The sequence below is a fragment of the Anthonomus grandis genome, chromosome 1, assembly GCF_022605725.1.
Source record: "Anthonomus grandis grandis chromosome 1, icAntGran1.3, whole genome shotgun sequence".
NCBI classification, from domain to species: domain Eukaryota; kingdom Metazoa; phylum Arthropoda; class Insecta; order Coleoptera; family Curculionidae; genus Anthonomus; species Anthonomus grandis.
The window spans coordinates 52,078,135-52,099,019 of record NC_065546.1 but is presented as its reverse complement, the minus strand read 5'-3'; the positions used below and the strand labels follow the sequence as shown (position 1 = coordinate 52,099,019).

General features: G+C 32.4%; 1 protein-coding gene across 11 annotated transcripts in view; it reads left to right on the top strand.

Moving 5' to 3' along the window:
- The window catches only part of LOC126748022 (protein groucho), a 157,195-nt gene that overhangs the window by 88,985 nt on the left and 47,325 nt on the right, over positions 1-20,885 (top strand). For 2 of the 11 annotated variants that reach the window (XM_050457045.1, XM_050457486.1), the window contains exons 4-7: positions 7,804-7,848; positions 7,930-8,073; positions 10,593-10,625; positions 17,772-18,041. In XM_050457045.1, coding sequence (XP_050313002.1) covers positions 7,804-7,848; positions 7,930-8,073; positions 10,593-10,625; positions 17,772-18,041 — 492 coding nt within the window. The remainder of the gene's footprint in view (positions 1-7,803; positions 7,849-7,929; positions 8,074-10,592; positions 10,626-17,771; positions 18,042-20,885) is intronic. The other 9 variants (XM_050457324.1, XM_050457105.1, XM_050457406.1 and 6 more) reach the window with 9 other exon arrangements.

Genomic DNA, 20,885 nt, shown 5'->3' with positions numbered 1-20,885 from the left:
AAAAATTTATTATATATTATACAAAAAGGATTAATTCAAATCCTTTGCGAGCCTTTTTCATTTCCTTAACATTTGACTTTTTAAGTAATTTTCACAAAAAAAACTTTAGTTTGTAGAGGTTTATAAATACTATAAATCGATTTAGTTATTGATTGTTAATATCTGGACAAAAAAAATTATTAAAATTTCGGGGCATTATATCAATGAAATAGCAGCGGGCTCGGACTATAAATAAATTTCTGGCAAACGACATATGCTGCGTTCTAGCTTATGAAAAAATAAGCTAGAACATTAGCTTCACACATATGAAAAAATACCCAGAAAAAACACTGTTCCGACACAAAGTCTCAACATCGGATACTTGCTTTGTAAACATAGAGGTATTCTACGTTGTCAAGTTGCTTTTTTTTCAACCACTTATAATACAAGGATATAAAAGCTCTTAAGGATTTTATCATGAAAAGTATTTTACTTAGCCTGCCTGATAGGTGACATGCATGTCCTTTGCATGTTAATTTAGCAATTGGAATTTCTTTTTAAGCTAAAGCTTAACTTGTTGGTCTTCGATGCCTTTAGGGAAAGCCTATTGCTATCACCTAACACGTCTAAGACGTGGACAAAAAAGAGTACCTAATAACATTACTAGTATCATCTGCAAAAAGGATAGGTTTTAAATGATGAACATTTGCAAGATCATTAATTTAAATGAGGAATAAGGACATCAAGAGAGGACAAGATGATTAAGGACAGAACACCATAATCCATGCCCTCTCAGTTGTTCATATAACCAACATATTGACTGCAACACTGAAGGTATGACTCAATTAGTACTATATCACACTATTAACATCCAGATGGTATAGTTTTAATTTCCGGACAAGGATTCCATGAGGGCAAAATCAAATGCTTTAGAGAGATCTTAAAAAGAAGCATATGAACTCAATACCCAATTCCCATCCTTCCGCGAATTTTTTTTATGAGTTTATCTATTGCCAATGTTGTAGATTTATTATTTCTGAAACCAAACTGAGTGCCTGTAAATACATTGTTTTTTTCAAAATCGATCTTTTAAAATTGACTCACTTTCGCTTTTTTAAATATACTTGGAAAAATACCGGCAGAAATACACTGGTTTATTAGGTCAATGGAACTATAAGTTCTCTAAGAGTTTGAACTAGCCTAGCATTAATACCCAAGCAGTCTCGACTCTTAGCCTTTTTTAACCTTTTAATATTTTCTCTTACAACATTAAAAGAAGTCGGTTGAAATGAAAATAGAATATTGTCCATAGGAACAGGCATATAATCAAGAAATGAAGTTGATACACTGCTAAGAATATTGTTTGCAATGGACTAAAAGAAATAATTAAAAGATTTTGCACTCAAAGTGTCTTTACTATTGCTTAAAACTTGTCTATTGGAGTTTTGTTTTCTTGAACTATTTTAGTTTGAATAGCTGTCGAGAAGTTCTTTAATAATCATTTTGTTAGAGATATAGATGCCTTATTAAAAATCCGAATTAGTGTGTTCAAGTCCAAGTTTGATTTAGAGCATAGCTTAAGAGAATGCAAATATTGAGATATACTGGAGGTCTTTCAAAGTTGTCAACATAATTTGCATCCATTATCGAGATCTATATATGGAATACCCTGATTGGAAATAGATCATTAGGTTCATCTATAAACATTAAGTTTTATGGGTCACCAACCTGGCTCAATGTTACGATAGAATTACTATAGATTTTCGTAAGTAAAGCTTAGTTGATGTTTACTTCGGCTTGTATCGGTGTAATTTATCTCGACATCGCAGAACCAAATATTACGAGCGGGCCATTGTGGTCGGTTCGACAGCCGGTAATTGGTCCACTTTGGTCGTAATTGGTTTTCTGGTTCAGGCTTCGGAAATTACCAGTTGATATCGTTATCGGCTTTAGTTATCTATACAATGAACCTATGACGTCGGAACAATTTCCGCATTTTGAAAGCGAATAGTAAATGCAGAAAAATTCATCCGTGATTTTTTAATTAATCCATGAGAAATTTTTCGATAAGCATTGAATAAATTTGATTGAATTTATCAATAAAGTAGCAAATTACAGAGGTTTTTTTAAATTTGGATCAAATATATTGGTGTAATCTTAGCTTTTAGACGTTAGGACTTCAGGAAAGGTTGATAGCACAGATTTAATCCTGATGCAATCAACAACAATATAAAAGCGCGTTTTGTTACCAGAAACTGCAATAATTGTTTCATTGGTTGAGCGGTGTAGTCGTTGTAACTTCAGGATAAAACCGCTCAAAGATTATTTTGAAAGGAAAAGTAGTTTCATGTTCCATTTTAGCGATCGTTTTAATAAAGTTACTAAAGCGACACGGACATATTTAACTCATAAGATATGAATTGGCAAAATTTCTCCAACGGCAAGCAACATACTTAAACGTGGGTGATATTTCTCACGTATTTTAACTGTACAAACTTTAGAACATTGAATGCCTAAAATAAGCCTAGCTGCAAACCATAGGCGAGGTTTTTTTGAATGCACATCTCTTCTATATCCGTTTGTTCTATACTTTAATGGAATATATTTGAATAAAATTTGGAGTGGGTTTTTTTAGGTTAAAATGATATTTTTTTCCTGATTTGCCGATTATTTCCGTATTGAAAGGAACAAAGAAGCGACAAACTGCTTGAAGGCAACTATAGAGTAATATTAATTATTTCTGAACTTAGGATAGCTGATTGGCATATAAAGTATTTCTTATACAGCATACTACATCAAAACTATCGGAATTTAATTAAAAATCATTTTTTACATTTTAAATATTGTAGAAACATATTGTGTCATACATCGTTGTAATCGTAAAAAAATATGCTATTTTATACAGGGTGTACTTTTTTTACGCGTCATATAAAAAAAATTAAGTTGATGATGGTTTCTTCGAAACGAAACATCGTACGAAAAATCTCGCATTATTTTTTAGAGCTTAAAAAGTGGCCATGAGAAAGTGTCTTTTGTTTTTCCATATCTCTTTAAATAACTCCAGAAAAAAATAAAAACGAAATCGGTAAATTTCGGTTTTTCTCGAATGTCTCCGGATCTACTCAAAATTTTAAAACTTTCAAAACGGCGTATTGTTAGGCTCTAAAATGCGCAACTTCTCTCTAATTTAATAAACCTCGGTATCTCCTATAGCTGCCGAGATCTCCATGATAGACATCCTTATCTTGGATATATATATATGAACCAGCGCAGTCAATATTAAAATATTTGAGAAATATTATGGATACTTAGTTTCTAATCATGAACTTACTCAGACTGTATATTAAATATTCTCTAATTATAACAGCACGAAATATGTTTGTACCTATCTGATTTTGTTATACCTAATTTTACAAAGTGATTTTAATTATTTGACATTTTTTAATAAAGCTTTTCATCTGTATTAATATACATGAACCTATTTCCTGTTTTACTTCTTCATAGTTTACCTTTTCATAACTTTATAAAATGTATTGTTCATACATAAATATGAGGATAATGAAAATGTGTGTATTTATTTTCTACAGTTCTTGCACCTTTCCTGTAGATTCAATGTATGCAGAACTAAATACTTCATAATGACAACATGAACATGAGACTGAATTAGACAAACTAGGTTGAAAGTTGATGTAAATGTTGTTAAAGTTAGTTTTGTCCTATACTTGATACAGTTTAATTGGTAAAAATTCTTATAGTTGATAGAAATTATAAATATTTTTTTTTATCTTATATAGTCAAGGCACTAAAGTAACACAAGTGATTCTAGAATTACAATTACAATCAACCATTTGGTTAACAAGGCAACCATTATTAAGAATTATTGTAATTCCAGATTGTTCCAATTTTTATATTATGTTTTGTTTATTATTTGTATTTATATTATAAATATAAAAATATATGAAGTGGATTTCTGTGCTATTCAGGATCAACAGGTTTTGATCTAGATGTAGAGCTATTTGTGGGTGATATATATGTAATAAGATTGTTAATATAAATAGAAAATTTAAGTGGTTCAGAAAGAAATTAGGTTTTTACACAAATAACAAAGTTAAGGCCATATTCTGCAAAGCATGGAAGTGATAAAAAGCAAATGAATGATTCATTTAATCCAATATGCCAAGCTCTAAACCATAAACCCGTATCAAATGACTGATTCAATAGAATAAGTTTCATATGTTTATCATAATGTAAGTGTTGATCAAGTGATATTTGATCAAATTGATGAACTATTTATATTTCTCGAATGACTTAATTTTCCTAATATTGTGACTTTAGTTAAGCATTAGTTCGACCCGTTGCACTTATGTTATAACAAATTATGTAGTAGTCACTAAATTTGATAGATTAAGTACAATTCATGGTGGTACTTTAATTGAATTTTCTAATGTGTTTTTTTTAAATATTTAAGGTTTATGTATAGGTCACCATCCACAAATGTCACCATCCACAAATTTTTTAGAGAATCTAGGAGTTTTGTTGAGACAGTTCTCGCTTAATTCAACAACATTATTAACAAGAGACTGCAATATTCATAACTCAAATTAGTCAATGATATTAAATCGACTTTCCAATTTTTCATTTAGTATATATTTTTCTTAATCCACTGCATATTTTTTTAACGTGTTCTATTTCGTAACAGGTAGAAAATGTACTCTTTAAAAGTTTCGTTTATTTGCTGACTAATCATATAGCCACGCTTTTGCTGGGATTTATTTTAAGTAAATGATCGTTTGACACAGTTAATAATTTGTTTAAATCATAATTGATATTAGCATTTGCATTAATGGAGTTACTAATGGGAAAGACTTGTATATTTGCGTGTCATCAGCGTATAGATGATACTGACAGTATTGCAGGGATTTTACGATATTTGAGCTAAAGATACAAATAAAACAAAGGTCCCAATATTGAACCCTGAGGAACGGCTACCGTTACCCGCTCTAAATCAGAAAATATATCATTTACAACTAGCCATCTAAAACCTATCAGTTAAATATGAAGAAACAAGATTATAAGCGGTTTTAGCCATTAACTACAGTTGAATTATCAATCTATCTAGATCAGTGAGTCCTTTGCTTAAATTAAAACTAACCGATAAACATAAATAATGTAACGAAAGTCCTATTCATAAAACTTTCAGGCCCTTACCCGTAATTGTCTGAATTGGGAAGGGTAGAGATTTACTCCGGAGGGATAATCGACGGCGAGATGACATCCGTCGCGTCGCTGTTCTTCGTGGGTCGGCAAAGAGGGTTAATTCCCCGGCGAGCTCAAAGCGGACGTGACACGGGTACAATATTCGAGTATTAGATTGTTACATGAAAACAATATTAGCTGCTCGCTCCCCCTTTTTCCATATACGTACATACTTTATTAAGGGATAGGGGGAAGTGCGGTTTATGTTTAAATATTTATATAATAGGGCAACGGAAATTAGCGCGGCGCCAGCGTTACAATAATATAGATGATTAACGGTTTTTTTTTACAATAAGAATATTTTTTTACAAGACACGTCCACTTCACGCAACACACACAGCCATCTATTTTGCTGCTACAAAAAAAGTCTTGATTGCTAATAAACCTCGTGATCTGCTGTGCAATAGAGCTCACACGTCAACTGATGATCTAGAAACAGATCAAGAACTTTGGAACCTTTTCAAGACTATCCAGAGCAGAATGGTCCGGAACTAGAGCTATCGTGATAGTGTTTTAGGCCAATAAAGAAGATAATTGAACATATTGATTAAGAGAGTCAGGCGTTAGGCAGCATTTGTAAAAACTAAAGTAGATCTGTCCGAAAAAATTAATTCAAAAAAGAACGAGCAACCCGAAAACGAAACAATCGAATTCAAAATATGTAGTTGCAAGAGCTTGAAAACATGTATTGCATAAGTATTGATGTGCGAAAAGTTACCGCATAGGAGTGAACCCAAACTCATTAAGAAGATAATTTTTGGTTCAATGTATAGATCTAAACTGTATAAACAAACGGTACTGCCCATTGGCCTCAAAGAGATAAATGTAAATGATGGTCAAGGTTAAGACAGATAAGTTCTGGTCAAATATATGGATGGAAACTTTATAATTAATTGAACAACCTATTAGCTATAAACAGATTAATTTAACTTGCAAGTCTTGAAAGATATCAATCTTGATGAATTTGGGTCGATCTCATTGACATATGCAAGTGCATCGAACTGTTCAAATAAAGATACGACAAACAGATAAATTAGGCGATGCTACTGAAATCTGCCTTCTGAAGAGTGAAAGCCACATGAAATTCAAATCTGATGATTGCAGGTACACAATGCGGATGCAGGGAATCAAAAGTTGCAAATGCAGCTAATAGCATAGTCATATTTTAACATCTAGCAATCACGAGATTTTCCTCCTAATTAGTGTTCTTCAAGCCCTTTTATTGCAAAACTTTCACCAACAATTAATTTTGTTTTTTTACAATTCGTACAGATGAGTCTGTACTGCAGGGCAGTAGTGCTACACTATGACTTTCCACCGTACTTTCGCTTAAGCTAAAGCTTGTTTTTTCTCCGCATGGTAAATATGATATCTGTTAGATCTATAGATGACCTTAAACTCCGTTAAAGGAAAAACCTATTTTTTATGGATATGGGCAATAGTAAATGTATTAAACATAATGATGATGATGATGATCATGATGATAGGAATGTATAGGGTACGTGAGTTGAACTCTGGAAGTTCTTAATGTCAGTTAACGTGTTAATAGAGATAGAGCGAGGCAATAAATCTCTCCTAGACTAAATAATATCATGAGCATGCCCAGATTCTATAATAGAACTTTTGTAGGAATTTGAGGTTTGAATTTATTTTGTGCCTATCCGTTTTATAAATTTTATAGCTCCTTTCTCTTTTAAAGTTAGCAGTGTTATAGATGTCAAGATGAAATTTTTGGATTAATGAAAGTGGTGCCCATAACTTGAAAATGTAATTTTTTCATCATCACGGATTTAAGAGTTAAGCAGTATTTGATAATAAATGCACCTCATCCATTTTGTATTTTGAGGTTAAAAGTACTGCTTATCATTAAGTTAACATTTTTAAACCCGCAATCTTAAGGTCTGTTGTAATATCCAAAGTGGTCCATGTGAATTGAAAAACTGTCATATTAATATAAATATTTAAAATTAATATCTCAGAATCATATTAGTGGCTTGAGACGCACCTAATTTTAAGAATGAAATGAGATTAGTTTAAATCATGATGGAAATTGCAAGATAAATTACAAAAAAATATTTTTCATACCACGGAAAATACCCATCTTACGAAATGTGCCTGGGTTCATAGTTTAAAGTTTGCCTTTTTGATGCATTTATTTGGCATTTATTTTTTATAATTATCACATAAAATTCACTTTTATTTCATAATGAAGGAAGAAATTAAATTAAATCACGCGCTTATATAGCTTGATTAGGTTGTTGAGTTTTAAAATAAAACAATTAGCACCGCTCTAAAAATGTGCATAACAGTTTTTCTCGCTTTATAGCATTAAAAGCATTTTCTTTTAATGATATTTATGTAACTACATTAATACTTTTTAATAAGAATGGAATTTGAGGCATATGCAAATGCATATATTTTTCTGAGGATCGAACCGCTCTTTGTCGTTTATCATGTTTTAACATTTTCTCTGTATTTTTTGACATTTTTTTACGAGCTAGGACGTAAAGTTTTTTAGTATGTTTGTATTTTTTTCATACTTGATAATACCCTTCTTTTCTTTTTCAGTATTATGAGATGTCCTATGGCCTTAATGTAGAGATGCACAAACAGGTAAGAGGTTGCACTAAATTTTGGACTAAATTCTTTTTAAGAAGGTAGGCAAAGTGTTAATATTATCCGTAATTTGTGTAGACTGAAATAGCGAAACGATTAAACGCGATCATAGCACAAGTGATGCCGTTCCTAGCGCAAGAACATCAGCAGCAAGTGGCTAGCGCTGTCGAAAGGGCAAAGCAGGTTACTATGACAGAATTGAATGCCATCATTGGGGTAAGCGTAAGTGTGATTTTGTGATTCTACGACTGTTTAGGTTAGACTAGGTTATGGTAAAGTAGTTTTTCTAATCAATAGATAATAAATGGTGTGCGAAATGGGTTTTTGACACATTATCATATTTTGTAAATTTATTACTTTAAAGAGGGTGATAATACCACTAATTAGGCTATATCCTTATTTAGAAGTATCGTTAGTTTATATATTAATTTTGAAAATTTAATAGCACTTAATTTATTTAACAAAAATGTAAGTGTTGTAATTATATTGTCAAATTAACAATTATTTTGCTTATTCCATATTCAGTTTAATGAATGAATATTCCATGGAGTTGAAAAATCGATAGATTATATTTTTAAAATAAAGGCACCGGACTGCTTGAAAATTTTTTATTTGGCCCACATCAATAAGTCTTTTAATCGATTTTGTCGATGTAATTATAATCTCTCAGGTATCCTGAAATAATTCGTGGTTTAGTTTTACCTAAGCTTGCTAGAGCCTTAACCCTTTTGAGATTTTTGATTCCAAGAATTATCCTGAACTCTCGATTTCGAAAGTCCCGTTTCCGAAGATTTTCCTTCTTTTTCTTCAACTCAGTTGGATATGTATTCTTACGTATGCTGCAGTAAGGTTCTAGTCTCACGAACTGAGAGCTTGGCCCTTTTTTTTACAATTATCGGCTTCCTCATGAGTGTATCCAGGAATCCACATCCAGAGTAGCAATGGGACTGCTTAGTTAGTCATGTTTGAGGTGTCTTTCGACGGTCCGAATACTTCTGTTTTACTCTCTTCGTGAAATTTCAAACAATTTGTGTAGTATTTAATGGGATTTTCTACTGGCTGGATGTCTTTATTTAGTTTATCAGTTTTTTACTATACATTTTTTAGGAAGTTTTTCTCTTACTTATTTTTTTTATTATCTAATTTTTAGTCAGATCTAGTAATGGAATATAGCAAAGAGGTATTAGTGTATTTGAGGCTCTCTAACTGATGATGGATTTATCCTCCATTCTTGTGGTAGATAATTTGAATAAGGATCTTTTGGCAACTCCTTCTATCAATAAATGCAGAGGTGTAAAATCAAGTAGGAGCTCAAGTAGTGCTGATGTTGGACATTTTTCAGACCTTCTTTTACACATACGCCCGCTAGTCTTTGCATTCTATGGATTTTTCTGGCCTTGCAGTGAGACCTTTTTAATGCCATAGCAAACCTGTCTTATTAGGATTTATAGGCTTTCCCATCATGGACTATACAACGGACGAACTAGTTCATATAGAATGAATATAATATAGATAATAATTACGAGTAGATTCTTCAACAAGGGCGATACCAAGCCCTCTTAATATGTGCCATCGGTAGCTCTGACTCTTGTGATTTATTCGCTCACAGATCTCAGAAGTCTCAAATGTTCTCGTTACAAGCCTTTCACAAATCCGTGATTTTGCAAAAGCTGAGACATCGATGTCAATTCTAACGTCAATTTTAATTACACAACTATAAATGATCTCTCAGATTCTTGGACTAGGTATTTATTATTTAGACTTCAAGTGCAGTATGACACATTATTTAACCCTCATTAATATACTCAAATCTAATATGCGTCTAATAATCTTCCATCAATATAACTAATATTTGCTATGAATAATATTCAATATTGATACTTTAAAAGGCGTCTTGAAGCCTAAAAACAAACATCAGTTGGCTATATGAGTATTTCAGGGCGAACTAAATTCATTAAGAGTTGTTCCAGAATGAACGACTTTCAACCAAATACACCGACTATTATAACTGGTTTGTTTCAGCCTCCAATAACACGTTTGCTTGGTATGTTTGAATCAACCACTTTTATAATATTCTTTATTTTGAACAATTTTCATAAGTTATTAATTTTTTAGTTTCCAGAGGTTCTATAGGTAATTTAGATAAAAAATGTACTTTTTCTTTATCCTGGAAAATGTGGTAAATTGTCTATGCATCTTTTAATACAAGTTTTTTTTTATTTTTAAAAATTGTTTAACATTTTTCTCTTAGATTATTTACTCCTGGAGTTTATGCATTCGTTATGGTGTGGGCTTTTAATATCTTGTTTTTTATTAATTACCTGTTAAAAAACGTCTTAACACAAAATTACACCCAATAACTTATTTATAAAATGTTATCTAATTTGCTGATTTGTTAGATTTTTGTTTAAAACGCCTTTTGGGTGATGGATTTTTGGATTTTTAAATACATATTATGACGTTCTCTGAAAATAGGAAAATCAAATGTGTGTTTTACTTTGGCTTTAGTCGATATTATTGTTAGAAATATATGAAGCAAGTTACTGTTATCTCTATACAATTTCACATTTGATCTGTTATTTTTAGAAAACTGTTTGAATGTCTTATTTTAGTGTGAGAGTGTGATCAATAAAGAAAAATCAGACTTTTGATTCAATATATTATGCTTATTATTCTGAATTTTTTTTCTTTGATTACACGGTGTTTTTCTTTATATTAATTGTATTCTGTTGTTGTTACAGCAACAGCAACAACAGGGTCTTCAGCAGTTGCTTGTAAGTAATTTATTAGATGATCTGCATGTTATTTTTAGTTAGATTTTAATTGTTTTATTTGTAAAGTACGGTGGCAAAAAACCGACTTGCGTTTATTGCCTCCAAACACTTGGTTCAAGGTTTTACCCTGTAGAGAACACCATTTACAGTCAATTCAACAAATTCACTAAAATGTCCAAATACAATAAAATAATTTCGATTTATTTATTTATGGTTTAATATTATTGAAAATCACAAAATACATTATTTTAAACACTTGATGATTAATTAAGATCGGTGTAAGATTTAACATATTTCATCACTGTAACAAGCATAATAATATCTACAATTTATTTTATATTGTATACTTACATTATATAAGTTTCCAAATATATATATATATATATATTATATATATATATATATATATATATTTTAGAAATTCTACAAGTTTGTATATTCCAAATGTGCGCAATAATTTTTAAATTCAAGTCAACTTGCTAGTTAGCTATGTTGGGACTGTATACACTTCAATGGTACCTTGTATAAGTTGCATCTAAGTCTAGTGTTGGTCCCTGCAGAAAATCTTAAATCAATGAATATTGTGACCTTTTAACTAATCAGGTTTTGTCAACCTAAAACTTCTTCGTTTTTACCAATTGACATTTTGTTTCGCAAAAATTTATTAGCGGCTTTGACGTATGCACCTTGATGTACATACATGATTGTGTTGCTCGTTTTGTGGACATTCTTACACGATGTAGTAATTTCTTAAAATACATCTGATCTTCTCCAATGTTCCTCGCATATAAGGAATTGTGAGAAACCTGTATTCTTGATTAGTTCGTCTCAAATATTTAGAGATTGACCCCTATAGTGACTTGAATACAAATCTGATATTGAAGGGCCTGAGTATACTATAAGTCTTCCCAACGAAGAGGATTTTATTCCTCTGAATCGGTGTGATCCAAAAGAAATAACTCAGATGTTGGCAGTTTTTTTGGAACTATGAGTAGACCATAAAGACATGTGATCCCTAAAAGTGTGGTAATTTGCTGCCACATTAGCTTTAACTGGTCGTAGAATATTATTGTCAAGTTCTAGTGTGGACTCTTCGTTCTTGCTTATATACGCATACGTCCAAGGTTGTTTGCTAATATTAGAAACGAAAAACTGAATGTGATTTAATTGGCTTCCAATTCCAATTTTTCCAGGATTTTTTTAAACATTATGTCAAAATTGATGAAAACGTACAAAAACCAGCTCTGATTTTCGTGGAATGTGTTGGTTGTGATTTCGAAAAAAAATAAGATTTTATTATTTTAGGACATATTTTAAGTAAAGTCAATTGAATTTTGCAACCAACACACTGAAACACAAGTATTTTGATTATACAGGGTGTTTTCAAACTTGGAAGTCGTGTAATTTATTTTAATACCCTCTAGAATTCTTAAATAGATTAGTGGTGGATTCGCCGGGCAAGATGTAAGTTAATCGAAGAAATGGGGACAATTTTGTGAAAACTGTGACCATTTAACTCATTAAAGATTTTTTTAAAATAATTTTTATAGCAAGCAGCTGAAATAAATTACTCAACTTTTAAAACACCCTGTATAGTATCCAGTTCTATTCACATGTATAGAGCTACATGCAATCCATTGCAGTAAATCATAATTTCTCATATAATTTTTACTGTTATTTTTATTGGGAGAAATATTGCCCAAATCAACAAAGCTGTTCAACAATTTCTTCATGTATGCATGCAGAAATACGAGTTTTTATTTTAAACACAGTATTTTACGAACCTAACCTAATTATGATTAATACATAATGATGATATATACATTTAAATTTTTTCGAACATTGCCTTAAGAAATGTAATTTTTTTCTTCCTATTCAGATATTACCAAAATCGCTTTTTTTTAAATATCTAGAATTTGTTTGAAGCGTAATTAGTTACTTCTTTAAGGATTTTAATATATGTCATTAAGCTGTTGTAATTTTGATATCAAATTTTATCGAAAAACGGTAAGCTAAATAATCGTAGGCTTTGTATTGTCTTCAAAATGGATTATGGGCACGAGTTAGGAATGGACATAATAATTTACTATTGTCCTGGCCCTTGTACAAGTGTTTTTTATTGTATGTATCTTCATATCGACAACTCACTCTCTTCACGTCCTGAGACTCTCATTTCTTTTTAAATAATTCCAAATTGTGAAATCTTTAGTTTTAGTTTGATCTTTGAGACTTAAAATAGATACTGGAAAAAAACTACTTCTAGGGATAACAGAATGTGTGTCACTATGGAAAGTACCAAAATCCTAGCGTGAAACATATAGGAGGAAATACGAGTATAATAGTGTGAAGTTGTTTTTGAGAGATATTTAACGATTGGTTTGCTAAGAAAAACCTAACTGTGCTTGAGTAGCAGTCCCAATCACCAGATTTAAATCTAATTGAACATCTTTGGGCCTTACACCGCCATATTTCTATAAAAAAATCAACAGTTGTTTAATATCATTGAATCAGAATGGCTGCAGGTTCCTCCAGATATTCTTTGAAAATTCTATACTAGAATATGCCAGGCAGGTTTAGCAGCAAGTAGATTCCAAAACACTAAACAGTATTTATAACCCTTTTGCTGAATTTACGTGAATATATTTAATAAAAACCCAACAATAAAAAAGGAAGTAATTGGGTAATTATTTCTCCTAAAATAATTTTTTTTAGGCACAACTCTATTATTTTTTGTTTGCAAAAAATCTTATATTTACTTTTTTAACTACAACTTGAGAGATACAGTAAGATAATTGAAATAGCTTTCAATTATTAATGTATTTTTTCATACATAAAAGCTTATAATTATCATTCTTATCTACTTCTAACGAGTAATGTTTTATTCACTACTAATTGTCCCATTTTTTTTATATTTCAACGCATAATTTTTTTTTTAAGAACAGTACAGCTGGGGTATCATTAAGATAATTATTTGGACTTTTAGGTTCACTTCAGTATCTTCATTGTTTTATGCAGCGATTAAGTTAAATATTTGTCATTTATCATATCATCTATAACGTAATATGTATCTTTATTTAAAGGTAGCATGGCTTATCACTTTTTTCGAGCTAGAAGATCAATATGTCGTAAATAGACACCTGGTAGCTGATTATTATCCATATAAAGTATTTTGTACATCAGATTGTGATCTTTATGCTTAGTTAAGATATTAAGTTATCATCGAAAAAGCTTTTGTTTGCAAGATATTGATGACGAATTGAATGAATACTGGAATTGGTGGGTAGTTGTATGTTTGTTGATAATCATACACTCTCTTAATGCTAAGTGTACTAAACATTCCATAAAAGCTAGTTTGGGATTGCCTCATAGAAGTGAAAACCTTAGGAGACCGCAACTCACTTAGGCTTATATGGGTTCCGGGACATACATATACTCCAGGAAATGAAAAAGCTGATGAACTAACGGCACCTTAAATCGGACGGGACTGTGCATTGGCAGTGCCAAAAAGCTCACTGGGCAGAAATGAGACAGCTGAAGAGACGTTTTATAAACTTTACCATGTTACAATGGCCGTTAAAAAACACCTGAATTGAATTGGTGTGTATAACGGAAAACTTTATTTGCCAACTGTGTCCGAAAAGGAACCACAAACAGTCCGACATGTAATTTGCCAACTGCGGGGCCTTGTATTGCAGGAGGCAATAAATTTTGGGGAGAGACACCCTGGACCCAGAAGCACTAGGTACCACAGCCGCAAAAGACCTGGAGGTGTTTGCTAAGTTGGGTGGTATTGATGTATATCGGGGTGAGCACAATGGACGAACCCTAACAGAGGAAAAAAAATCATCACATACATTACGAGATGCACTATATTGCCAAATCTAAACTTAAATCAATCAACTAACTTTTTCAGAAACGCGTGTCGGATCGATCTTTGTTCGCTCTTACGGAGTATCCTCAAACTTATCCTTTTACCATTAACTCTCCGTTCTAATTGCTTCTATATTTGTACTGATATACCGGATATGTGTATCAGTACAAACACGATAAATGTTCATCCTTATTATATCCTTATATAAAATGTCGTATTATGCCAGATGCTTTGGAATAGCAAGTTCTGCTTGGATTAGAAATGAAATCGAATCCCAAAGCACAGATCAGAAAGTCGTATATCAAAAGTCAGTTATCATTAAAACTAGGACTATCATTGAAATAAATTGAAGCAATTCTAAAAAAATCTAAACCATGTTAGTAAGGGAAAAAAAATCAGTGACATGCATGTTTATAGGTAGTAAAACTAGAATTAAAAAAAAAGCAGAAGGGCCAACGCTCCACAACTTTCACTGCTGTTTATAACATTATCTTATTTGTTCTACCCAGCTGAAATTGTGGAATAAAAGAATCCATGTCAAACATCATGCTTTATGAGCAGAGATGTATTAAACATAAAGTGGACACAAAAGACAAATAGGAAAGGAATTTTCTAAACCTTACTTGAAGTTTTGTCTGATGATATTTATTTATTTAATATGGACCCAAACTGAAGGAGGTGACGGAGAAGGTAATGTCTGACTTTAAAAAAAAATTCAAACATGGGGTTCGAGTCCTCATCGTTCAAAATCACTTCAAATCAGCATAAAATGTAGTATTCCTTACCAAAAGGGATACATGCTTTAATTGTGTGGACGCAGGTTTCCTCGTAAAAGAACACCAGATGATAATATTCTTATGTATTGCTGCTTATCGGAGACTTTTCCTAAAATAACTGCAGAAGATTTCATACAAGAAATAGCAGGGGTACGAAGTATGGAAAACATTACATAATTTCGGTTTATACTAAAAGTTGTCAAGCTCTTCAGCCTCTATCGATTAAGCAACCTGTAGTAGTCACTTTCAAGCAACACCAATAAAGTATGGATAGCAGTTAAGTAGCAGAAAAACGGAGAACACCAAGTATTTACTCGTTTAAATCAGGAATTATTTCCTATATCACAGTCCAATAAAAAAATAATCTGAAGGTTTTTCCTAAAAGTCTACGCTTACATAACTCGCGCTGAATTCATTTTAATCTAGGTTAAAACCTAAATGTAAACGAACTTTAAGTTGGAGTTCATTTGACCCCGGGTTATCCAAATTAGACTTTCATGTAATTTGCGGGAATCAGTAAAAATAAACACTCATGTCGTTTACAAACTTTTCTTTATTAGTTTACAAATTGCATAATTTGTGTATTTTGGACGAACTAAACTATAAACATCTTCTATAAATGCACCGTAAAAACCTATATATTGATAGATTTACATACATACTTACGTTTTTAAAACAAAATTATCAAAAGTCCAAAGTTTTTTATTGAGAGAAAATTGTTCAGGTTACCATTTCATAGCTTTTCTTTTGGATAGAGAATCATAAAAATTAGCAATTTTATGATTAGCTGTTATATTAACCAACTTTGAAATCCGTATCGCTTTTTGACATTGGAAAAAAGGAATTTTAAAATTTCACGATATATCTCACTATAGTCTGGATTTATCACCGTACGGCATTCGACTCGGTGCCGCACTCTTGGCTCCAAGAGATTTTGAGAATATGCAAAATCGGTCTACATATCATCAACCTCAAGATGCCGACATTCTCCATCAAAGAGATTCCAGTCAAAAGAGGCATTTTCCAGGGGGACACTCTGAGCAATCTTTGGTTCTGTTTGGCGTTAAACTCACTTGAAATGCTTAATCAGAGTGGAAGAAGTTAATTGATTGGTGGATCACTTTTTCAAATGCTTAACGCCAGAATAATGTTTAGTTACTGTGCACCTTCGATTCGTCGGATTTATGTGTTTTCAAAACTTGATTGTTGAAAACTTCAAACAGTGGTTTCAGAATTTTCGGACTGGCAGATGATCACAAGACACCCTATTCTACAAAATTCATTGATAAAAACCATGATATAGTAATCGATGAGAAGAGTGAAGACGCGAGAGATTTGCATGAGAGTGTTATAGTCCGTTTAAGTGAAGATTTACACCATTATTTGGAAACATATGGGTGGGTACTGCGATTATTGCGGTGAGCAGTAATTGCACACAGAGCACGATTGGCCTAAACGCCGATTGTGTGAAGTGTTGCAAGAACGGTTTGCAGCTGTTACAGCCAAATCCGCAAGAAGAATCTAATCAATGGGTTAGCCAAGGGGAATCAGCACAAAAAAGGAATGGATCCTTCGACTGGGAGGGTTATAGCGACTGCCTTTTGAGATTCGCAATGAATCTCGAAAAGGATCAAACGTCCTCTATTGGCCCACTACAAAATCTTCTTTCATAGTGTCCACAAAATTAATGGAAATAAGATTCTAACTGATGCTAATCGCACAGAGAATTCCAACTCGTTAAATGTACATCCCAGACTTCGTCTGACTGTGTTTGTCTGATGTTGTGTTCTTTAATATAAAGAATTAGCTGGTTCAAAAATCTCATATCAAGCGAAAACGTCATTGCAGAAAATAATGGCTATATTGCAGAGTTCAAAATTTATTGATTTTTATTAATGATTTTCTGTGTGGTGGTCTTGGATGGATGAATGGATGGGATCTTTCTCTTTTTTTTCTGGCAATGTTGCCTGCTCATGGACTTTTCAAAATGGTGTTTTATAAATATTTACTAATTGTCTGATTTAACGAATTTTTCACATAAGTTATGAAAAAGACTGAAAAAAAAAATTCTAAAGTTATAAAAAAATATAACTTCAATCAATTTTATTCGTAGAGAGAACAATTCGTCATATCTAAAATTACTTTAACCCAGATCCGTTAGTAACAGCGAATTGGTATCCGTGACCAACCGCGTGGATATATTGAGTATATGGTATAAGGAGTATAGGCATAAATCGAAATATAAAATAAAAATAAAATATAAATGCGATGACTATGCGAGTGTACACGGGAGTAATGATAATTCGCGTACCTTATAATATTGCGTGCCAAAATACGAGATGCTCTGGTACCTCAGTGTAGTGCGTACGCTATGGAAAATCGTAATAATATCTGGATTAGAATAATTTGTAGTATATATATTAACAAAAAATAAGATCACTTGAAATAATATAGAAGAACCAAGATGGGAGATTGCTAATTTTGATTTTGTGTTCACAGCAGCAAATCCACGCGCAACAGCTTCCACATGCTGGTGGTCCAGGCGGTCTCCCTATGGGTCCGCACCCCGTGCTGCCGGGAATGGGACCCGCTGCCGCGGGTCTTCTCGGATTCGGAGCAGGTCTTCCTCCTGGTGCTGCTCCCCATCCGTCAGCGGTGGCCGGTTCGGCGCATCCCTTACTTAAGCCAGCTGATCTGCACCCACGTGGAGGAGCGGAGGATCTCAAGAGACCAAACAGCACCAACACCTCCGATGAAAGACTGGTAAGGGTAAGAGAACTTTTGTATTGTGTTTTAAGAGTTTTAGCAAAATTTTCTCCAAGCGTTTCTTGAAGTGAAATCTATCAATTACATTTAAAAACGGAATTTTTACTATAAAGAGACTACTAGCCTACCACAATTGTATTTTACTATATAATCTTTATTGTTTGATAAAATTAGACGCGTCGAAATATTTATTATAATTATTTATTATCATGTATTTTTATCGAAAATACTAACATTGACATGTCACATATATGAGCAAAACGCTGAATTGTCAAGAGACTGTTATCTATTTGCTTTTTATTTAAAAACAATATTTTCCAATAATGATATCGAAACTCCGGAGTCATAACATTAGTTTAAGTTCTGGATTTGCAAAATTATCATTTCACATAAATGTGTATTATAAGAGTGTTAGACGAATGAATTCCCATCTTGAATTTCCTCTGTACATACAGTTTCTCTTATCTTGAAAATCCTCAACTGACTCTTCAACCTGGTGAATTTCATATTTAATGGAAAGGAAGTTATATTCAGCTGATTAATATATATACGGGAAGAGATAATTTTCTATTAACCTATAACAGCATTATTAGTATTAATTATTCAGTGTGCTTTTGCCAAGTTTTTGGATAACTTCTTGTCACTGCACTTAACGCGCTGTTATCTCAAACTCCTTGGAGATAGTCAGCATAGTTTTTATATAGATAGATTAAGTCAACGAATGTAGTAGTTAACTTAATTTATATAAAAGTTAACCAAAAACTTCGGCTTAATAGACTAGTGGGTTTTAGTGAACTTCTCCTCACATGGATACAAAGCTTTTTGTCAGGTAGAATGCAACGCGTTATGGTAAATGGTTTTTTGTTAAGTGGTGATCTCAGATGGTCATACCACTATGACCCTTTTTTTTAATTTGATGAATTATTGTTTTAATCGCCATTATTTATTCAGGTTTTCAAGTTCTTTAATTGTATCTACTAGAAATCAAACCGTGTGTGCGCAATAAAGCGGAAAATGCAACACAGCATGAACATATGTTAATTATGACCCCAGTTGTACAAAGAAGTCTATTGAATCCTTGACTCATTTAACGATTTTTTGATTCTTACGTAGCTAAACTTTTAAAGAACCGGTGAAAAACTTTTTTGTTTTTCTTCGATTGGCCAGCATTTAAAACATGTAGATTTTTATACTCCATTCCTTCGCCATATTTCTCAGTTTTTGGAGCTGTATTCTTTGGAATTCAAAAAATTATCTAGCTAAGCTGTGATAAACCATTCGCCAACACAGCCTCTGGTTAAATCAATTGAAATAGAATTGCAATGAAAATGTTTGTGTATATATGTTTCTGACTTACATTAGAGTTTCTCAGATTTACCCTCTCTCTCTCTCTCTCTCTCTCTTCCCTGAGTTCCGTCAGAAAGACGATATGTTCTAAGTTGCAGATAGTGGGTAGTTCTTTTTTAATAATTTTCACGTCTTAGTGTGTAGTGTAGTTAAGGGTTCTCAATTTTGGGATTACGCAGTGTAAACAGGTTCAGCTAACCACCAGCTAGGGATAGGAAGGTCTGAAAACGAGTTTTAGGGCAAAGGAAAGTACTGAGTTACATTAGATGTATATATTTCTTCTGTATAGTACATGTGAAATTATTACCATTTTTTAAAATTAGAAATATAATAGTATTTCTTATTTGTAACACTAGTATTACAAAGTGTTTTTGCATTTAATTTAAAACTATTCATAGAAATCAGTGCCAGAAAAAAGGAGAGGAAATTGCTCATTCCCTCAAGTTGTTCATAAAAGAAATTACTATAGTGAAAAACGTTCTGTGATTTCAATTTTTTATTAATTTATTCTTTCTTTATATAGTTTTTACTATTTCTTCTATCTAATAATTCTTAATAATAAATCAAACACGCGACGAAAAACTTTTATAGGGCAACGCCAATTCCTCATGTGGTTTCATTTTATTGCCGGTCTTGTGAGTGTTGCGCAAATAGTATCATTTAAGACTAGCTGGATTAAAAAGTTCGAATTTAATTTTTTAGATTAGGAGGCAAGATGTTTACCTTAATTTCAAGCCACGTTTACCCATGAAATCAATTTTGGTAATGAATTAAATTTTCAGTTAGTCTTTGACTTACATAATGAATGACCTTGCCTATGTTAGTTCTATAACAACGTATAAATTTAGTACAGGATGACTAAACGAAAACGAAACGGCGACTATGTCGGGCTCTTAAGATTTTAAAATGAAAACGCTCGGACACGTCAATTTAGATTACCAGAAGGAAACATTTTCAGATATAATACCACCCCCATCTGTCATCCCTTAGCCAGGGTGGAACTAATCTCAAAAATTATAAATGGAATGGGTCAAGTTTTCACCTTGTTTGAAAGGTCTTTCGATCCCTATTACGGCTATACCTAGTTTAAAGGATTTTACTTCAGCGGTTCTCAAACTATTGATTATTAATTTGTAACAATCATATATAAACACTTGTCCAATAAATGCTGAAAATGGCCATCGGCAACCTCCATGCAATAATATAGATTTTGTTCAAATCGACGTTTCATAGCATATAAGGAGTTATCTGTTATACTAGCACTCAAATGTAATTCTTTTGCGTAATTCTTCTATTGAAGCTGGTTAGGTAGTATAGATTTTACTCTTTCGATGATCCCTCAGAGAAAAATCCAGAGGTGATAGATCAGGCGATCGCGCGGGCTATTCAACAGAGTCTCTTCGTCCAATCGAGTGATAGTTCTCATTTAAATAAGTGCAGACAGCTATTGCGTAATGAGGAGGCGCACCATCCTGCTGAAACATTACCACGCCTTCAACG